At 55.7% G+C, this 16,761-nt stretch overlaps 1 protein-coding gene across 1 annotated transcript in view; it reads right to left on the reverse strand.

Annotated features, from left to right (window-relative positions):
* Positions 1 to 13,390, reverse strand: part of CLMP (CXADR like membrane protein) — a 98,280-nt gene extending 84,890 nt beyond the window's left edge. Inside the window, exon 1 of the mRNA XM_028135776.2 lies at positions 13,288 to 13,390. Coding sequence (XP_027991577.2) covers positions 13,288 to 13,312 — 25 coding nt within the window. The 5' untranslated portion in view covers positions 13,313 to 13,390. The remainder of the gene's footprint in view (positions 1 to 13,287) is intronic.
* Between the last annotated feature and the right edge of the window lie 3,371 nt (positions 13,391 to 16,761).

The raw sequence follows: 16,761 nt of genomic DNA on the forward strand, positions 1-16,761 counted from the left end.
CTGCCCTGCAAATAAAGCCCCATGCCCTGCTGTCCAGGCTCTGTCAGTGACAGGCCCAGACACTCCAGCAGTGGCAGAGTGGCGAGGCTGGATCTACCGATCCACCCCCTCCGGCGGTAGATCCAGCCTCGCCACTTGGGCCGACAGGCCCAGACACTCCAGCGGCGTGACTGAGGGGACTGGGTGCCACCATTTTGTGGCTATGGGTGCCGCCATCTTTGTGATGGAGTGACAGATAATTTGCATATTACTCTTTTTTATTAGATAGGATAGTATTGTAAGTCCTAGCCATAGTGGTAAGACAAGAAGAAGAAATAAAAGGCATTCAAATTAGAAAGGAGGAAGTAAAAAGGTCAGTATTTGCAAATGACAAGATACTGTACATAGAAAATCCTAAAGACTCCACCAAAAAACTACGAGATTTAATAAATGAATTTGGCAATGTAGCAGGAAATCAATGGCTTTTTTTATACACCAATAATTAATTCTCAGAAAGAGAAACTAAACAAATAATCCCATTTACCATTGCAACAAAAAAAATTAAGATACTTAGGAATAAACTTAACCAAGGAGGCAAAAGACCTGTACTCGGAAAGCTACAGGAGGTTGAAAACAGAGATACAAGAAGATATAAACAAGTGGAAGAAAATACCGTGTTCATGGATTGATAGAATCAACATCATTAAAACGTCCATACTACCCAAAGCAATCTACAGATTCAAGGTAATCCTTATTAAAATACCAACAGCATATTTCTCAGATCTAGAACAAATACTCCAAAAATTTATATGGAACCAAAAAGACCCCGAATAGCTGCAGCAATCTTGGGAAAGAAGAACAAAGTTGGAGGAATCACAATATCAGATATCAAGTTATACTACAAAACCACCATAATCAAAACAGCCTGGTACTGGCACAAGAACAGGCACATAGATCAATGAAACAGAACAGAGACCCAAAATGATCCAAGCCATTACGCTCAATTAATATTTGACAAAAGAGGCAAGAGCACACAATGGAGTCAAGACAGTCTCTTCAATAAATGGTGTTGGGAAAATTGGACAGATACATGCAAATAAATGAAACTAGACCACCAACTTACACCATACCCAAGAATAAACTCAAAATGAATAAAAGGCTTAAATGTAAGTTGTGAAACCATAAAAAATCTGGAAGAAACCATAGGCAGCAAAATCTCAAACATCTCTCGTAGCAATATGTTTACAGATACATCCCCTAGGGCAAGAGAAACTAAAGAGAAAATAAACAAGTGGGACTACATCAAAATAAAAAGCTTCTGCACAGCAAAAGAAACCATCAACAAAATGAAAAGGAAGCCCACTCTATGGGAGAACATATTTGCCATGATACATTAGATAAAGGGTTAATATCCAAAATAAATAAGGAACTCATACAACTTAACAAAAGGAAGACAATCCAATTAAAAAATGGGCAAAGGATCTAAATAGACCCTTCTCCAAACTGGACATACAGAGGGCCCAGAGACATATGAAAAAATGCTCAAAGTCACCGATCATCAGAGAGATGCAAATTAAAATGACAAGGAGGTATCACCTCGCACCTGTCAGAATGGCTACCATCAACAGATCAACCAATGACAAGTGCTGGTGAGGATGTGGAGAAAAGGGAACCCTAGTACATTTCTGGTGGGAATGCAGACTGGTGCAGTCACTATGGAAAACATTATGGAGTTTCCTCAAAAAATTAAATATGGATCTTCCATTTGACCCAGTGATCCCACTTCTAAGAATATATCCTAAGGAACCCGAAACACCAATCAGAAAGAATGTATGCCCCCCTGTGTTCATAGCAGCACAATTTACCATAGCTGAGATCTGGAAACAGCCCAAGTGCCCATCAGCAGATGAGTGGATAAAAAGCTGTGGCACATCTACACCATGGAATGCTATGCAGCAGTAAAGAAGAAGAATCTCTTACCCATTGAGTCAGCATTGAGGAACCAGGGAAGTATTATGCTAAGCAAAATAAGCCAGTTAGAGAAAGACTAGTATCACATGATCTCACTCATATGTGGAATCTATGAACAATATAAACTGATGAACAAAATAGATCCAGAGACATGGACGCATGGAACAGACTGCAGAATCTCAGAGGGAAGGCGCGGAGGGTGAGAGGGTGGGAAGAGATCAACCACAGACCTTGTACATATGCGTGGCACAGACAATAGGGTGGTGAGGGCCTGGGCAGGGGCGGGGCTGGATAGAAGGGGTCAATGCGGGAAAGGCGGGGGCATATGTCATACTTTCAACCGTAAAGATTTAATTAAAAGATGATATTCTAGGAAGAGGTTACAGGCACTAAGTCTCCTGTAAAGAGGTGATCTCTTTACTTTTTCAGCTTTCATTTCCATTTTACCTTTACTAACCTGCTTGTTCGTGTGTTCCCTCACTCATCCATCTGCTAAGTACCTAATGTGTGCCCACCACCAGCCTGGCTACAGACCCTCGGCACCCCTGCTCACCGTCAGGAAAGACAGAGAGCCCGACGAATACAATGTGGCACAGGCTGTTGCAAAGACCTGAGCGAGATGCTGTGGGTACAGGCGGTGAGCATGCTCCCACCGGGGCGTCAGGGGAGCCTTCCCAGATGCCACGAGAGGCCGTGGTCAGGGAGGCGTGATGAAGCCGCAGCCGGGCCCAAGGGCAGTGCAGGTCCAGGTGTAAAGGGGTGAAAAGCAAGGGGTGAGGCCTGAGGGACCACCGGGGCAGAGCACTGCCACTGGCAAAAGTGGGAGAGGGACAGAAAGGAGAGGCAGCGGAAAAACGAGCTTCAGAGTTCGCACTGCTCTCTGTCTGTCTGTCTCTGTGTATGTGTCTCCATTCCTCTCTCTCTCTCTCTCTCTCTCTCAGTTAGTGCCGGATTTGAGAGGAGGCCACGCTGGGCCGGAGAGGGAAGGAGCAGTAGGAAGGTCGAGCTAAGGTGCAGCCTGGGAGGGATTGTCACGGTCCCTCAGTGGTTGGGAAGCAGGGGTGGGGGTGGGAGGGTGAAGGGGGGAGTTGGGGGGTGCTGGGGACTGCAGTAACAGCATGAGAGGCAGTGGAGCAAGAAGGCGGCTGCAGAGACATGGCCCCATTTCCAGCCTCGCCTTCCTTGAGGCTGGAGGGCCAGGCGGCAGGCTGCTGTGCTGCCCTATCGGCTGGCGCAGGGGGCGGGCGGGGCCCCCAGGACAGCAGGTGGAGACCAGGCCCGGCCCGGCCCGAGAATCCATTCTGAGGGGGAGGTCTGGGCTGCAGAAATCCGGACAAGCCTTCTTAGCAGAGAGGGAAATCATACTCTGCTGTTTGGGTCAGTAGAAAAAACCAAATACTTTTCTTCTCACCTTGAGGTCTTCCTTTCCTTCCAAGTTTAAAAGGAAATAAAACTCAGCACATCTTGAGTGTGGGTGCTGGCTCATTGGGGTCTAGTGTTGGGCAGGACAAGCGGCTCCAGGAACATGGCGCATGCGGGAACCGCACCTCCGCTGAGGCCGAGCCCCCCACCAGGCGGAGCTGGTCCCCGGGCGGCCTCCATCTGTGTGTCACTGTCTGCCTGTCAGCCACCCGTCTCTTTATTCTCGTCTCTCTGGAGCAGAGGGAGCAAAAGGCGAACTCAGCTCCCCCTTCCACTTGGAATAGTCAGGCTGTCCAGCGGAGGACGGGACATCTTCCTCTGGAGCCTCCCTTCCCTCACCTGCAGGATGCGGACGCTTACACCTGCTCCACGGCGGCCTGGGGACAGGAGTCCTCGCCCAGCGCCCAGCACAGAGCCGGCGCTGACCACAGCGTGCCTCCGCAGCAAGAGCGGGAATGAGCCACCCGGGGTTTCCCAGGCCCGGCAGCAGGTTGGCCCAGGGACGGGGAGCAGGTGGCAGAGAGGGTGCCGCCTGAGGGTGTCGCCTTGGCAACCTGCAGACAGCATGCTGAGCGGGTGCCGAAGGGTGCCTCCTGCCTCGGACTGAACACCAGCTAAGCTCTCACCCAGCGGCTGCGGACAGTGGGGGCACAGCTGGGCTCTGTTGTGGACCGGGGGGTGGGGGCACAGCTGGGCTCTGTTGTGGACCGGGGGGTGGGGGCACAGCTGGGCTCTGTTGTGGACGGGGGGGGGGGGCACAGCTGGGCTCTGTTGTGGACGGGGGTGGGGAGGGGGGCACAGCTGGGCTCTGTTGTGGACGGGGGTGGGGGCACAGCTGGGCTCTGTTGCGGACAGTGGGGGCACAGCTGGGCTCTGTTGTGGACGGGGGTGGGGAGGGGGGCACAGCTGGGCTCTGTTGTGGACGGGGGTGGGGGCACAGCTGGGCTCTGTTGCGGACAGTGGGGGCACAGCTGGGCTCTGTTGTGGACCGGGGGGTGGGGGTGGGGGGCACAGCTGGGCTCTGAGCATCGCCTGGGGTCCTGGAGCAGGGTGGCACTCCCTGAGGGTCAGGTGGAACTCGCCTGCAGGTGGAGAAGCAGTGTGGCTGAAGCCCCAAGACTGGCCCTGCTCGGCAAACACCAGGAGGGCGCTGACTGCAAACGGCCCTCCAAACACGGGGGCCGAGCCGCGCCCGCAGGAAGGAGAAGGGACATGCCCCAGGCCACGAGATTGGGAAGTGGCCGAGCCCAGCTTCACGGCCAGGGTCTGAGGACCCAGGGCCAGGCCCTCCAGAGGCTGCTGCCTGGCGGGTCCACACGGAAGCCTTCCGTGCCTTCCGCTCTTCCCTGGAAGAGTGGCTGGAGCTGATCGGAGCTGTCACGGGAAGAGTGGCTGGAGCTGATCGGAGCTGTCACGGGAAGAGTGGCTGGAGCTGATCGGAGCTGTCACGGGAAGCCACGAGAAGTGACAGGCCGGGCTGCAAGACTTACTGCTCCCAGTCTGAGCGATCCCCACAAACCCAGGCCTCTCCTCCAACGATGACATAATAAAGCATTTCCCTCTGGGATTCGATCCTCCCCCTCCCCCCCGCCCTCCCAACAAAAGAAAAAGGAAGATTGTCAGGGGCTGAGTCCCAATTCAATACAATGGTTTCTTCTAGAACAGACAGTTCCTTCTTGGATTGATCCTATTTGCCTTCCATGTGGACAAATACCATTAACACCCTGCGTGAACAGACCACCACTCTTAATAACTGAGATACAAATTCACTGGCCTCCCCCCCCCCCTCTCTCTCTCATTTTTTAACGTCGCATGAGAGATGAGGAAATTGAAGTAGCTCTTTAGCTGGCAGGCTGTGATGAAGAATGAGACCATAACTGTCAATGGGCAAGGCCAGCAGGAGGCTAACCCCCTCCCCCTCCGGAAGCACCTGGCTGTAGGCCAAGGACGCACACACTTAGCTGTCCGCTCCGATGAAGACGGCGGATCACCGCCCACCTCACGAATGCACAGGCGCCACGCGGGACGCAGGGACAGACACCCGAGGACCCACAGCCGAGATGCCTCTCTCCACGGCAGCGCGGACGGAAGCCGCCTCCCCGCGGGGCTCCTGAAACCTTGGTGCTTTCCCAGGACAGCACTTTCCCAATCGGTAACGCCTTCTTTGTGAATATGCCACGTCCGCCGGGTGTTCTGAGGTGGTAGGAACCCTGCCTTTTGCATAGCTGGAGTCTCAGAGCCCAGCACAGGGCCTGAACTACAGACGGCAGGCCCCTTCTGTAACTGGTTTGTGAGCGAGAGTCGTGAATGCAGTAGAAAATGTTCCAGTGCACGTGTGAGAGCTAAAGAGGACGCTAAAAGCGCGAGCAGGGAGCAGCTGCCGCCACCTGGAACAGAATGAGCTCAGAGACTCTGCTCCGGCACCACCAGGCGGTCAACGGTTTCAGCTCAGCCTTTCGTCCTCTACTGTTGCTGCTTCTACACCCTCCTAGTTCTCCTCGTCCTGCTCTCCTCTCCTCTGTCACCTTTAGAGACCGAACCCCCAGGCCCCTTTATTGCCTGGCTTCCAGGAACCGCCCCTGTTCCACGCTGATGGGGAACCCCTCTCTCCTCCGTGCGCACCAGCCCAGCGCTCCCCCCGATTTCCACGGAAACAAGGCGCGAGTCTGGTCACCAGCAGGCCTTGGCGAGGCTGCACGCAGCGCTCACTAACAAAGCGCCTGGCTTCAGCCTTCTTCCGCATGTTGGTCTATGTGGCGCCAAAGGAAACACATTTACTTTCCTGGATTCGGACAGTCAGGGAGCTCAGATAACCAACATTTTTGTATTTTTTGCTGGAGTCGGCATTTGGTGGTGGAGATGGGGGCGGGGGGTGGGGGGAGAAGCCAAAACTGCTGAGAACAGGACTTAACTAGAAGAAGCGACAGCTAGAGCAGTCACGCCCAGTCAGACCCGCTTGCCACCCACCGAATGAGCTGCTGCTGGCTCCACGCAGGGCAGGGCTCCGCAGCGGCCCGAGAGCGACAGGAGTCTCCTGACTCATGGGCGGGACTAGTACGCCCTGGAGGACATACGGAGTCACTCTGCGCTGTAAGCAACAGTCACCCACCCAAACGAACCGTGCCCGGGCCTCTGAGCGGCGTGGAAGGAGGTGTGGGTAACCGTTTTGTTTCCACTGTGAGATTTATGGGGTGAAACCCTGTAAACCAGGCCTCGGCCTCCGCTGCCCCCTCCTTGGAAGCACAGACGCCTCACGTTGAGAATAATGATGTGCCTCCTGGTAAATGGGAAGCTGATGGTCTTGGAGCCGAGAGCTGGTTGGTGCCCTGGCTCAGCTGTTTATGAGCAGGGTGATGGGAGACTCTCTGAGCCTCAGTTTACTTATCTGTAAAATGGCATAAGAATGACATTGGCTCTCACAGGTGATTTTAGGGTGAGACAGACATGTCAACGCTAAACCTTGTGCAAATGTGAGAAATGACTTCAGCTGTCACCGCGGTCCACGCAGTCCTCTCTCAGGTGCGACAAGTGAACTCACAGCATGCAATTCACATTTCAAAACCCCACCCCAGTTCAAGTCTATGCAAGGAACCCCTGAAGCCGTGTACCTCATGGATACACATCATGATACATAAATTATGCCCTAATTTTAAAATTGAAAAACGTACTTAATGCTTATAAATCGTTTCACACATTCGACCCTCTCTGCAGAGGCCTATCCTGGGTGTCCAGGCCCGGGGATGTTTGTAGGTAACCCGGTAGCTCTCCTGCCGGTGAGGTACTTCAGCTACTAACCTTCCTGGGCAGGGTCTCTGGCCACCCACTCTGGTCTGGAGCGAGGTCCCCCGGCTGCCGGTGCAGTTCCGGGATGGAGTCGCTGCTGCTCTCTTCACGTTCGGTATCAGTCCTTCTGGGCCTGTTAGTCACAGGTTACTAATGGCCACGAGTGGACAAGTGCCCGAGACCATCTAGGTAAGGTGACACATACGTGCCTCCCATCACAACCACATCTAGACCGGCCCACACAGTCTCAGAATTTAAAACACCCTCAGAGGATGTTGGTGATCCAGGAAACCTAAGATAACCTTCGTCTGATAACCTCCTTTTACAAGAAAGAAAACATCACCTGAGGATCCGAGTGGTATGACTTTCCCAGAATAACCCGGCGCCATTAGGAAGGAGCCAGAGCTACGGGGTTTCCACTCTGTTCCTTGCGGGCACCCCCCCACATCCCCGGTGTCCTCTCTTTCCAGAGTGCGGCAGTCATCAGACAGGGCACTGCGGAGTTTCCAGGATTTCCAGCCACGATGGCCAAATGGAGATGTTACGACATCTGCCCTATTTTTCAGGCAATTTCTCAACATGAAAGCCAGTGCCAATTATTCAGCGTCTGGCTCATTTAATGCAGCTTCTGAAGAGCAACTGTGATCTCCATGAGCTGAAAAGGAGGGAGAGATCTTCTATTTCAAGAATGTGTGATTGGGCACATCGTGGAGTTAGGGGTCTCGTCTGGCCCTCCTACTAAGCTCGCTGTTTAACTTTAGCCGAATCTCTCTGAACCATCGATTTACATAGTCCCTTAGCTTTCCCCTTTTCTGACAATCTTTGACTTCACCTTTTAAAAATGTCTGTCCAGGTCATCATCACTAGGTGCACTCATGGAATATACTCATTTATGCACACTGCTCAGCTGAGCACAAGACAAAAATAGGATGAGACAAGATATGTGCCTACTGGGAACCTATCATTACTATGACCATCATCATTAATGTGGGAAGATGAGGCAAGGACATAGAATCCTACTGAGACCTGTCATTAAACTCAAGCCTTCCTTAAACTCATTTTCAGGGAGAAAGCTCCTTCCCAACCTGGCAGAAGTTTCAGTGAAAATATCTATTGTTACTCTGGTAGTAACATACCCAATATAACAAACTAAGTTTGTATAACAAATATGATATCTGGTCCCCGTCATGTAATGTTCTATGTAAATATATATTTTTAAATCTTTGTGACCTAGGGCACAGAAGAACTTGTTTAAAATATATATTTTTATTGATTTCAGAGAGGAAGATAGAGGGAGAGAGAGATAGAAACATCAATGATGAGAAAGCATCATTGATCAGCTGCTTCCTGCATGCCCCCCACTGGGGATTGAGCCACAACGCAGACATGTGCTCTTGACCAGAATCAAACCTGGGACCCTTCAATCCACAGGCCGACACTCTATCCACTGAGCCAAACCAGCTAGGGCTGTTCTATGTATAATTTTTAAAAATAGTCCTGATCCTATTTTTGCATTAATGGACAAGAAAGCACAAAACAAGCTGAATTAAAACTGGGCTCCTCACAATTGTATCATCCCACAGATGAATAATTCTTCAAATCTTTCACCTTTAAAACGTTCCAAAAATCCAATTATCTCAACAAATAGTTCACAAGCATTTTGTTTATGTAAGGTTCGGAAAGTGGAGCACAGGTGAATGAGACACGGAGCCGACAATCTAACTGGGGCATTAGATATGCATTCAGATCAGTATGCTGCAAAGGTAGCAGAATAGAAAGGCTACTGGATTCCAAGAGAGGAAGGAATATATTCTGCTGGTGAAACCATGGATGGGCATTTGGAGGAGGTGGCATTTGAGGTGACACTTGGAGGGTAAACAACGTTTTGATCTGGGGGGGTGGAGAGTAACGGGGCACTTTTGGCGGAGGGACGACCATAAACACAAGCACAGAACTGAAAGAAGCATGGACATGGCTAGGGCACAAGAAGAAATCGAGGTTCTCTGGAGAACTGTCTGGGGGCAGGGAGGAGAGGAGAGGAATGATCCTATATAATAAAACCCTAATATGCAAATTGGCCGAATGGCAAAATGACCAGTCCCTATGACAGTGATGGGCAACCTTTTGAGCTTAGTGTGTCAAACTTCGCCAAAAAACTGAGCATAACTCGGGTAGTGTGTCACTTTGAGGAAAAAACTAACTCCAAGACTCTAGTCGCAAATGTTTCATCCTCAGGAGCAGCAAATGTTTCATCCTCGGCATGCGGCCGCATGTCATCAGAAATGGCTACACGTGTCAGTGCTGACATATGTGTCATAGGTTCGCCATCACTGCCCTATGATGTGCACTGACCTCCAGGGGGCAGACGCTCAACGCAGGAGCTGCCCCCGGTGGTCAGTGCGTTCCCACAGGGGGAGCACCACTCAGCCAGAAGCCCTGAGCCGAGCTCACGGCTGGCAAGCACAGCGGCGGTGGTGGGAGCCTCCCCCACCTCCGCTGCAGGTGGGCAGTATGGAGCGAGGGGTCCCAGACTACGAGAGCCCCGGACTGAGAGAGGGATGTCTGCCTGCTGGCTTAGGCCCGATCCCTAGGGGTATTGGGCCTAAGCTGGCAGGCAGACATCCCCCGAGGTGTCCCAGACTGTGAGAGGGCACAGGCCAGGCTGAGGGCCCCCCTCCAATCCAGTGCATGAATGTCATGCACCAGGCCTCTAGGTCTATATATATAAAATACTAATATGCAAATAGACCGAACAACCGGTCGCTATGACTTGCACTGACCACCAGGGCGCACACGTGGGACATGGTGGGTATTGGCAGCAGGCAGCAGAGCGCGGACATGGTGGGCGTCAGCTGCGGTGGGATGGTGGAGCAGGTGAGCAGGGGTGCCAGACCAAGGTGGGGCACCAGTCGTCATCGGGGTGAGCTTCTGGTGATTACTGAAAATTCTTTGCTCCCGAGCGCCACGGTCCTGCCTGGTGCTGAAGCCGCCACTCGCACCCTCTGCCCGCGCCCAGCACCGGTCCTGATTGTTTGGTGCCGTCAGTGGGTGTGAGCAGCAGCTGCTGGCCCCGATCGCCCCTGCGGGCTTCTCCACCTCCCCCTGCTCCTGAGGGGTGATTGGGGCAGCAGCAGCCGCTTGCACCCGCTGACGGTGCCAGCCCAACTTGCACCTGCCCCACTGAGTCCACGTAGTCAGCGGGTGCGAGTGGGGCATGGTGCCGGAGTGGCGATGGCAGGAGAGGGACTGCCCGGCAAACAGGGAACTGGGGGCAGCGGTGGGGGGGGCTGGGCAGGGCCGAGGAGGATGGGCAAACCCACCCCTGTGCCCACTACAGCCTCGTGGCCCACAGTTCCTTTCAAGGTGCACGAATTCGTGCACTGGGCCCCTAGTATCTATAAAACCTTCAATATGAGAATGAAGTGTTTGTACTCAGTATTATAAGCAATGGAGACCAATAAAGGTTTACAGAAGAGTGGAGTAAAATCATAGAATTGTAGAAATTTTGAACTCAAGTTCTCTCCACCCCCATTTGATAGACAAAGGAGTCAGAACAAGAACCAAGAAAGCTTGCCAGATTCCTAATCCAAATTCCTTGCTTTATACCAGCTGTTCTACACGGTTGCCAGTCGCAGTGTGCAGGGTAGAGGAGAGAGGGTCCAGGCAGGAGGTCAACGTGGCAGCTACCACAGAAGTCCAGGAGGAAAGCTCAGGGGGAATGATGAGGACCTGAGCTCCAGGGGAGGCTGGGGTGGTAGTCGGAGGAGGGGTTCGAGTTTGGGGAGCCCATGAAGTCTCCCTTCCCTCTCCTCCATAGAGATCATGGTAGTGATTTTTCATTCATTCAGAGAGGCGGGGCATTTGATTTGATTTATTGGCAGATCCATCCTTGTTCAGACAGTGACCCTTCGCCCTCCCGACTCCCTTTCAATACTGTGCGTTCTCTAGAAAAGAGAGGTCAAAACCACCCAGCGGAGGCCAGAAGCAGCCTCGGAACTGTGCCTTCAAGGGATCAGTAGATAGTTTTAGGATTCAGGCAACTCTGAAGGTTTTCTTTCTGGCTTGGCTAAGGGTGCCCAGGAATACCATGGCCCAAAGCCACTTTGCAAATAAGGGTCATCCAGCCCACAGGAGTGCTCCCCAGGGGGCCCAACCCTCATGAACTAAGAGAACCATCATCAAGGCCAGCTGATGCCAACGACCTGTGGGCCAGAGCCCCCTGCACTTTGTGCCCGAAGGTGCCTCTTCCCCTCCCCAGGCCCCGCCCGCAGGGCAGGAGCACACTGACAGCTCACGGGCCATGTAGGGACTCCTCTGGACTTCACTACAGGCGTCTGTAGAGCCTCCTGTGGTGACGGAAGACGCTTTGGTGAGCAATCTCTGGAGGCAGACAACCTACATTCAAACCCCATCTCTGCTAACTATGAGCTTATGGCCTTGAGCAAGTTACCTGACCTCTTTCCACCTTGCTTTCTTCATCTGTGAAATGGGAATAATAAAGTGGGTAGCCAACAGGGATGGCATAAAAATAAGTGAGTTAACCAGATAGTACGTATAAAGTGCTCAGAATAACGAGTACTTAAGGAATTGCAGCTGTTTTTAAGAAGGCAGCTCTGGTGTTGGAGTCTCCTGGACACGGGTGACCGGTCGCTTAGGGGTAGAGGCCCCTGAAGGGGGCGGAGGCGCTCTCTAGAGGTGCCAGCTGCGCGCAGGAGCAGGACTGAACACCTGGCCGGCTTCTGAAAGGGCTCAGAAAACAGGCCTCACCCGCCCGACCTGGGCAATAGTTCGGCCAGTCCACCTCCTTTACCCGCTTACCTGGCCCAGCCAGATGGCCTGGTTGGTTTGTAAGGTTTCAAAAAAAATGGGGGGGACTAAAGAGAGAGAGAGAGAGGGAGCTTTCTAGACAGCTAGTTCAGGGTGACTTCACTTCACCCTCGTTTGAGGTTCCCAGACACCAGGCCTGTCAGAGCCCGGACGATTCAGGCTGTGGCCGTGGGGCCCGGAGGGACTCGGGACCCATCTGGGTCCTGTTCGGAGCTAAGGAAACCGAAGCCCCAGGTAGTGAATAGCCTGTCCGAGGTCACCCCGAGGTCATCCCGCTGGTCAGCAAGACCAGGGCTAGTTCTCTGGGGGCCTGGGGGCAGGGCCGAGCTCACTCCACCACAGTGGCGGCTCCCGCTTTTCTGAATTCCGGCTGCCTTTGGTCCTGTCTCCAGGTGAGACCGCACTTCGCTCCTGCAGAAGCGAGTTTCTCCGTTTTCCTGCCCGCTCGGCCCTGGCATCTCACACATTCGCAGGCTCCCCGTCAGCTCCTGCCTCCGGCGCACAGCCTGGATGTGTGCTGTCCCGCCACCCTGCAGCCCCCCCTCCACCCTGCAGGCCTCCACCCTGCAGCGCCCCCTCCACCTCCACCCTGCAGCCCGCCCTCCACCCTGCAGGCCTCCACCCTGCAGTCCCCCCCACCTCCACCCTGCAGCCCCCCCTCCACCCTGCAGCCCGCCCTCCAGCCGGGAAGCGTCTGGGCCTCCGCGGCCTCAGGAATCCTGCGGGTGACAGGGGCGCGGGCGGCGCTTCCGTCGCCCCAGAACCGCTCTCTCCGTCCCCTGCTTTCTGTCTGCGCCCGCCGTCTGGGCTCACTCCCCTCCGTCCTGCTCTTCGGCGTCGGGCCCCTTTCTCCGCCTTTCCGTCCCTCCAGTCCCGTCCTCTCCCCGTCCCGGCCTCCTGGCTCTCCTGGTGCCCGGCCTCCCCTCGCCTCTCCCCTCCCGTCGCTTCCCCTTCCCTCCCTCTGACCCTGCAACACATCTGTTTCCAATCTGGGCCCTGGAGGCGCCTGTTTGAAACAAAACCCTCCCCCAACCCGCAGGAACCTGGCACCGAAATTCCCCAAGAACCTCCCTCCCCACCCCACCCCCAGCCTCTCCGGGGACCAACACCCTCCAGGGCGCAGACCCTCCGCCGCCAACGGTCCGCGCCGACCGGACCAGGACCCCAGCCCGAGTCCGCCCCGGCCAGCTGTGCCCCGCAGCCGGGGGCCGGAGAGGAGTCGGACTCCCTCCGGGACCGCCGTCCCGCGCCCTCCCTCCCGCGCGCGGAGATGCGCCGGGTCCTCGGTCCCGGCCGGGCACTCACCCAGCCAGAGCAGGAGCGGGTCCATCCCGGGCGTGCGCGGCGGGCGCCTCCGGCTCAGGCGCGGCGTGGCTCCGGGGCGGGGGGCGAGCTGGGCGCGGCGCCTGCGGGGGCTGGCGGGGTGCCTGCGGCCATGTGCCGCCGCGGGAGGCCCGCGCCCCGCGCCCGCTCGCGGGGGGCTTCGCGCGCCCCACCGGCCGGCGCCCGGACGGGAGCGGAGCCCAGGGCGGGGGAAGCGGGCGGAGAGGCGCTACCGCTCCTGGAGCACTTCCCCTGTTTGGGAAGGAGGAGTGAAGACAGAGGGAAAATAGTGAGCGGCAACCACATGGCCGCCTCCTCCCGCAGCCCCGCCCTCCCGCCTGGGGGTGCGCGGCGGGGAGCGGGCCGCCGGGGCCCCACCTCGCAGAGGGCGCTGGGCTGCGGGGCGCGGCGGGGCTGGCTCCGCGTGGGGAAAGTCGGGGACCCTCCGGCTGAGCCCCGGGCCGAGGCCCTGCAGGCTGCTCCGTCTCCATCTCTTTCTCGCTCCCAGACTCTCTGCTTCCACTTCTCTCACAATCTCTGCCTCGGGCGCACAGCCTGGATGTGTGCCGTCCCGCCACCCTGCAGCCCCCCCTCCACCCTGCAGGCCTCCACCCTGCAGCGCCCCCTCCACCCTGCAGCTCCCCCTCTGCCCCTCTCTCCCCCTCCCCTCTGCCCCTCTGCCCCCCTCTCCCCCTTTCCCCCTCTGCCCCTCTCCCCCTCTCCCCCTCTCCCCCTCCCCCCCCTCCGTCCCTCTCCCCCTCTCCCCCTCTCCCCCTCCGCCCCTCTCCCCCTCTGCCCCTCTCCCCTCTCTTCTTCTCTCCCCTCTGCCCCTCTGCCCCTCTCCCCCTCTCCCTCCTCTCCCCCTCTCCCCCTCTGCCCCTCACCCCCTCTCTCCCTCTCCCCTCTCTTCTTCTCTCCCCTCACCCCCTCTCCCCCTCTCCCCATCTCTATTATTAAAATTCTCCTGCCGCTCCCCTCTCGCCTCCTCTCCCCTCTTCTCTCCCCACTCCCGGACCCATCTGGTTTGGTCAGCAGGAAACTGCAGACCAACCGACCAACCGACCACGCAGACCCAGCCCGGGCAGCGGACGGCCGGCAGCGGGCTGTCCCCTGCTCGCTCTGTCCCCGCAGCCACCTTCGCCTGAGGCCTTGCCTTTCGCCTCGGCTCCCTGGGGCCTGAGGTCAGGACCTGTCAGATCCGCTGGTGCTGAGCTGGCCCTGCGTCGGGCTCTGTTCTCGGAAGCCCCGGAGCAAACCGCATGCCAGGGCCCGGCCAGCGCGCACCGCAGCCTCCAGAGAGAGCAGGAGGCAGAGGGCTTGCCTGCCCCCCCCCCCGCCCCCCGCGCCAGCGCGTGCTCCGGCCTCCAGGGTGGCCCCGGAGGGGGTCGGGGTGGGAGGTCTGGGTCCATCCTTGAGGACCAGCGGGAGGGGATGGAGGAGCAGTGGGGCAGTGACCGGCGCTCAGGTCTCAGCTGCCCCCGTCCAGCTCCTGCATGCACACTGTCCCGGGCTCTCTGACCCCAGCCCCTGGATGTCCCCGAGCAGTGGCTCCTCCTTGGCACACTGAGGCCTGAGAGACTGCTCGCCCCCCACCGCCCCAGCGCCCCAGCTCCGGGAAGCTGCTGCTGTCCCCCTCCGGCAGGCTGCTGATCTCACATCTGCCCGGTTTTCCAGTCCTTTCTCCAAGGGTCTTAGACCCCAGCATCTCTATCGTCCTCTCTAATTAGTCCTCTGATTGTAATGAAAACCAACCCATTTCACAGATGAGGAACGCAGAGGCCTGGAGACATGAGGGGCTCTTGCGAAGTCACTGAGAAGGCTGTTTGCAACACTGACTCAGGCCTCCCACTTCCTCGGAAACTATTCATTAGGCAGCTACTCTGCTCCAGATGGCTTTCCCGTGTCCAGGACAGAGTGGAGAGGACTTGGTTTTCAACATTTCTTAAACATTGGAACTAGTATGTCATGGCACTAGCAGGAATTATATTAATTGCTTCATATTTAACTTTCTATTTAATACCTAGACAATGCTCAGGGATGGGCATTTTTATTCAATTGTTAAAGAAGAGGAAACTGAAACCTAAAGAGGTTAAATGTCTTGCTCCGGATCATACAGAATTAAAAGCCCCATTACAATATTAACATCCTAAAATACTGTTTTATGTTATAAAATATTTAAAAGTGCGCTTTGAGTACTTCCATTTTCCAAGTTACACTTCCTGTTTAATAGGAGAAATATTCACAAATATAATTTGTATATTAATGTGTTAAAATGTTAATTCTTCTTAAAGGCTGAGGAAGGTGGGAGGGACACTATATAGAAAAGGTGGCTTTTATTATTTCTGCTTTAAAATTTTATTTAATACTAGAGGCCCGGTGCACAAAATTTGTGCACAGGGGTGGGGGGTGACCCTCAGCCCAGCTTGCACCCTCTCCAATCTGGGACTCCTCGGGGGATGTCTGATTGGGATCGGGCCTAAACCAGCAGTCAGACATCCCTCTCACAATCTGGGACTGCTGGCTTCCAACCACTTACCTGCCTGCCAGCCTGATCACCCCCTAACCATTCCCCTGCCAGCCTGATCGACGCCTAACTGCCCTCCCCTGCTGGCCCGGTTGCATTCAACTGCCCTCCCCTGCGGACCTAGTCGCCCTTAACTGCCTTCCCCTTCAGGCCCGGTCACCCCCAACTGCCCTCCACTGCCAACCTGGTCACCCCCAAATGCTCTCCCCTGAAGGCCTGATCTCCCCCAACTGCCTTCCTCTGCCAGCCTGGTCACCCCCAACTGCCTTCTCCTGCCAGCCCAGTCACCCCTAACTGCGCACCCCCTGCCAGCCTGGTCACCCACAACTGCCCTCCCCTGCAGGCCTGGTCATCCCCACAACTGCCCCCCCCCTGCAGGTCTGGTCCCTCCCCCAAATGCCCTCCCCTGCTGGCCCGGTTGCTCCTAACTGCCCTCCCCTGCCAGCCTGGTTGCCCCCAACTGCCCTCCCCTGCAGGCCTGGTCCCCCCCAAATGCCCTCCCCTACTGACCCAGTCACCTCCAACTGCCCTCCCCTGCAGGCCTGGTCACCCCTAACTGCCCTTTCCTGCAGGCCTGATCGCCCCCAACTGCCCTCCCCTGCAGGCCTGGTCACCCCTAACTGCCCTTTCCTGCAGGCCTGGTTGCCCCCAACTGCCCTCCCCTGCAGGCCTGGTCCCCTCCAGCTGCCCTCCCCTGTTGGCCTGATCGCCCACAACTACCCTCCCCTGCCAGACATCTTCTGGCGGCCATCTTTGACCACATGGGGATGGCCATCTTGTGTGAGGGTGTGAGGGTCAATTTGCATATTACCTTTTTATTATATAGAATTCTGATATACTTTTAGATTTATAGAAAATTTATAAAAATAGTATAAAAAATTCTTGGCGCCCTGGCCCGTGTGGCTCGTTGGTTGAGTGTCATCCCATGTGCC

The sequence above is a fragment of the Eptesicus fuscus genome, chromosome 23, assembly GCF_027574615.1.
Source record: "Eptesicus fuscus isolate TK198812 chromosome 23, DD_ASM_mEF_20220401, whole genome shotgun sequence".
Lineage (NCBI taxonomy): Eukaryota > Metazoa > Chordata > Mammalia > Chiroptera > Vespertilionidae > Eptesicus > Eptesicus fuscus.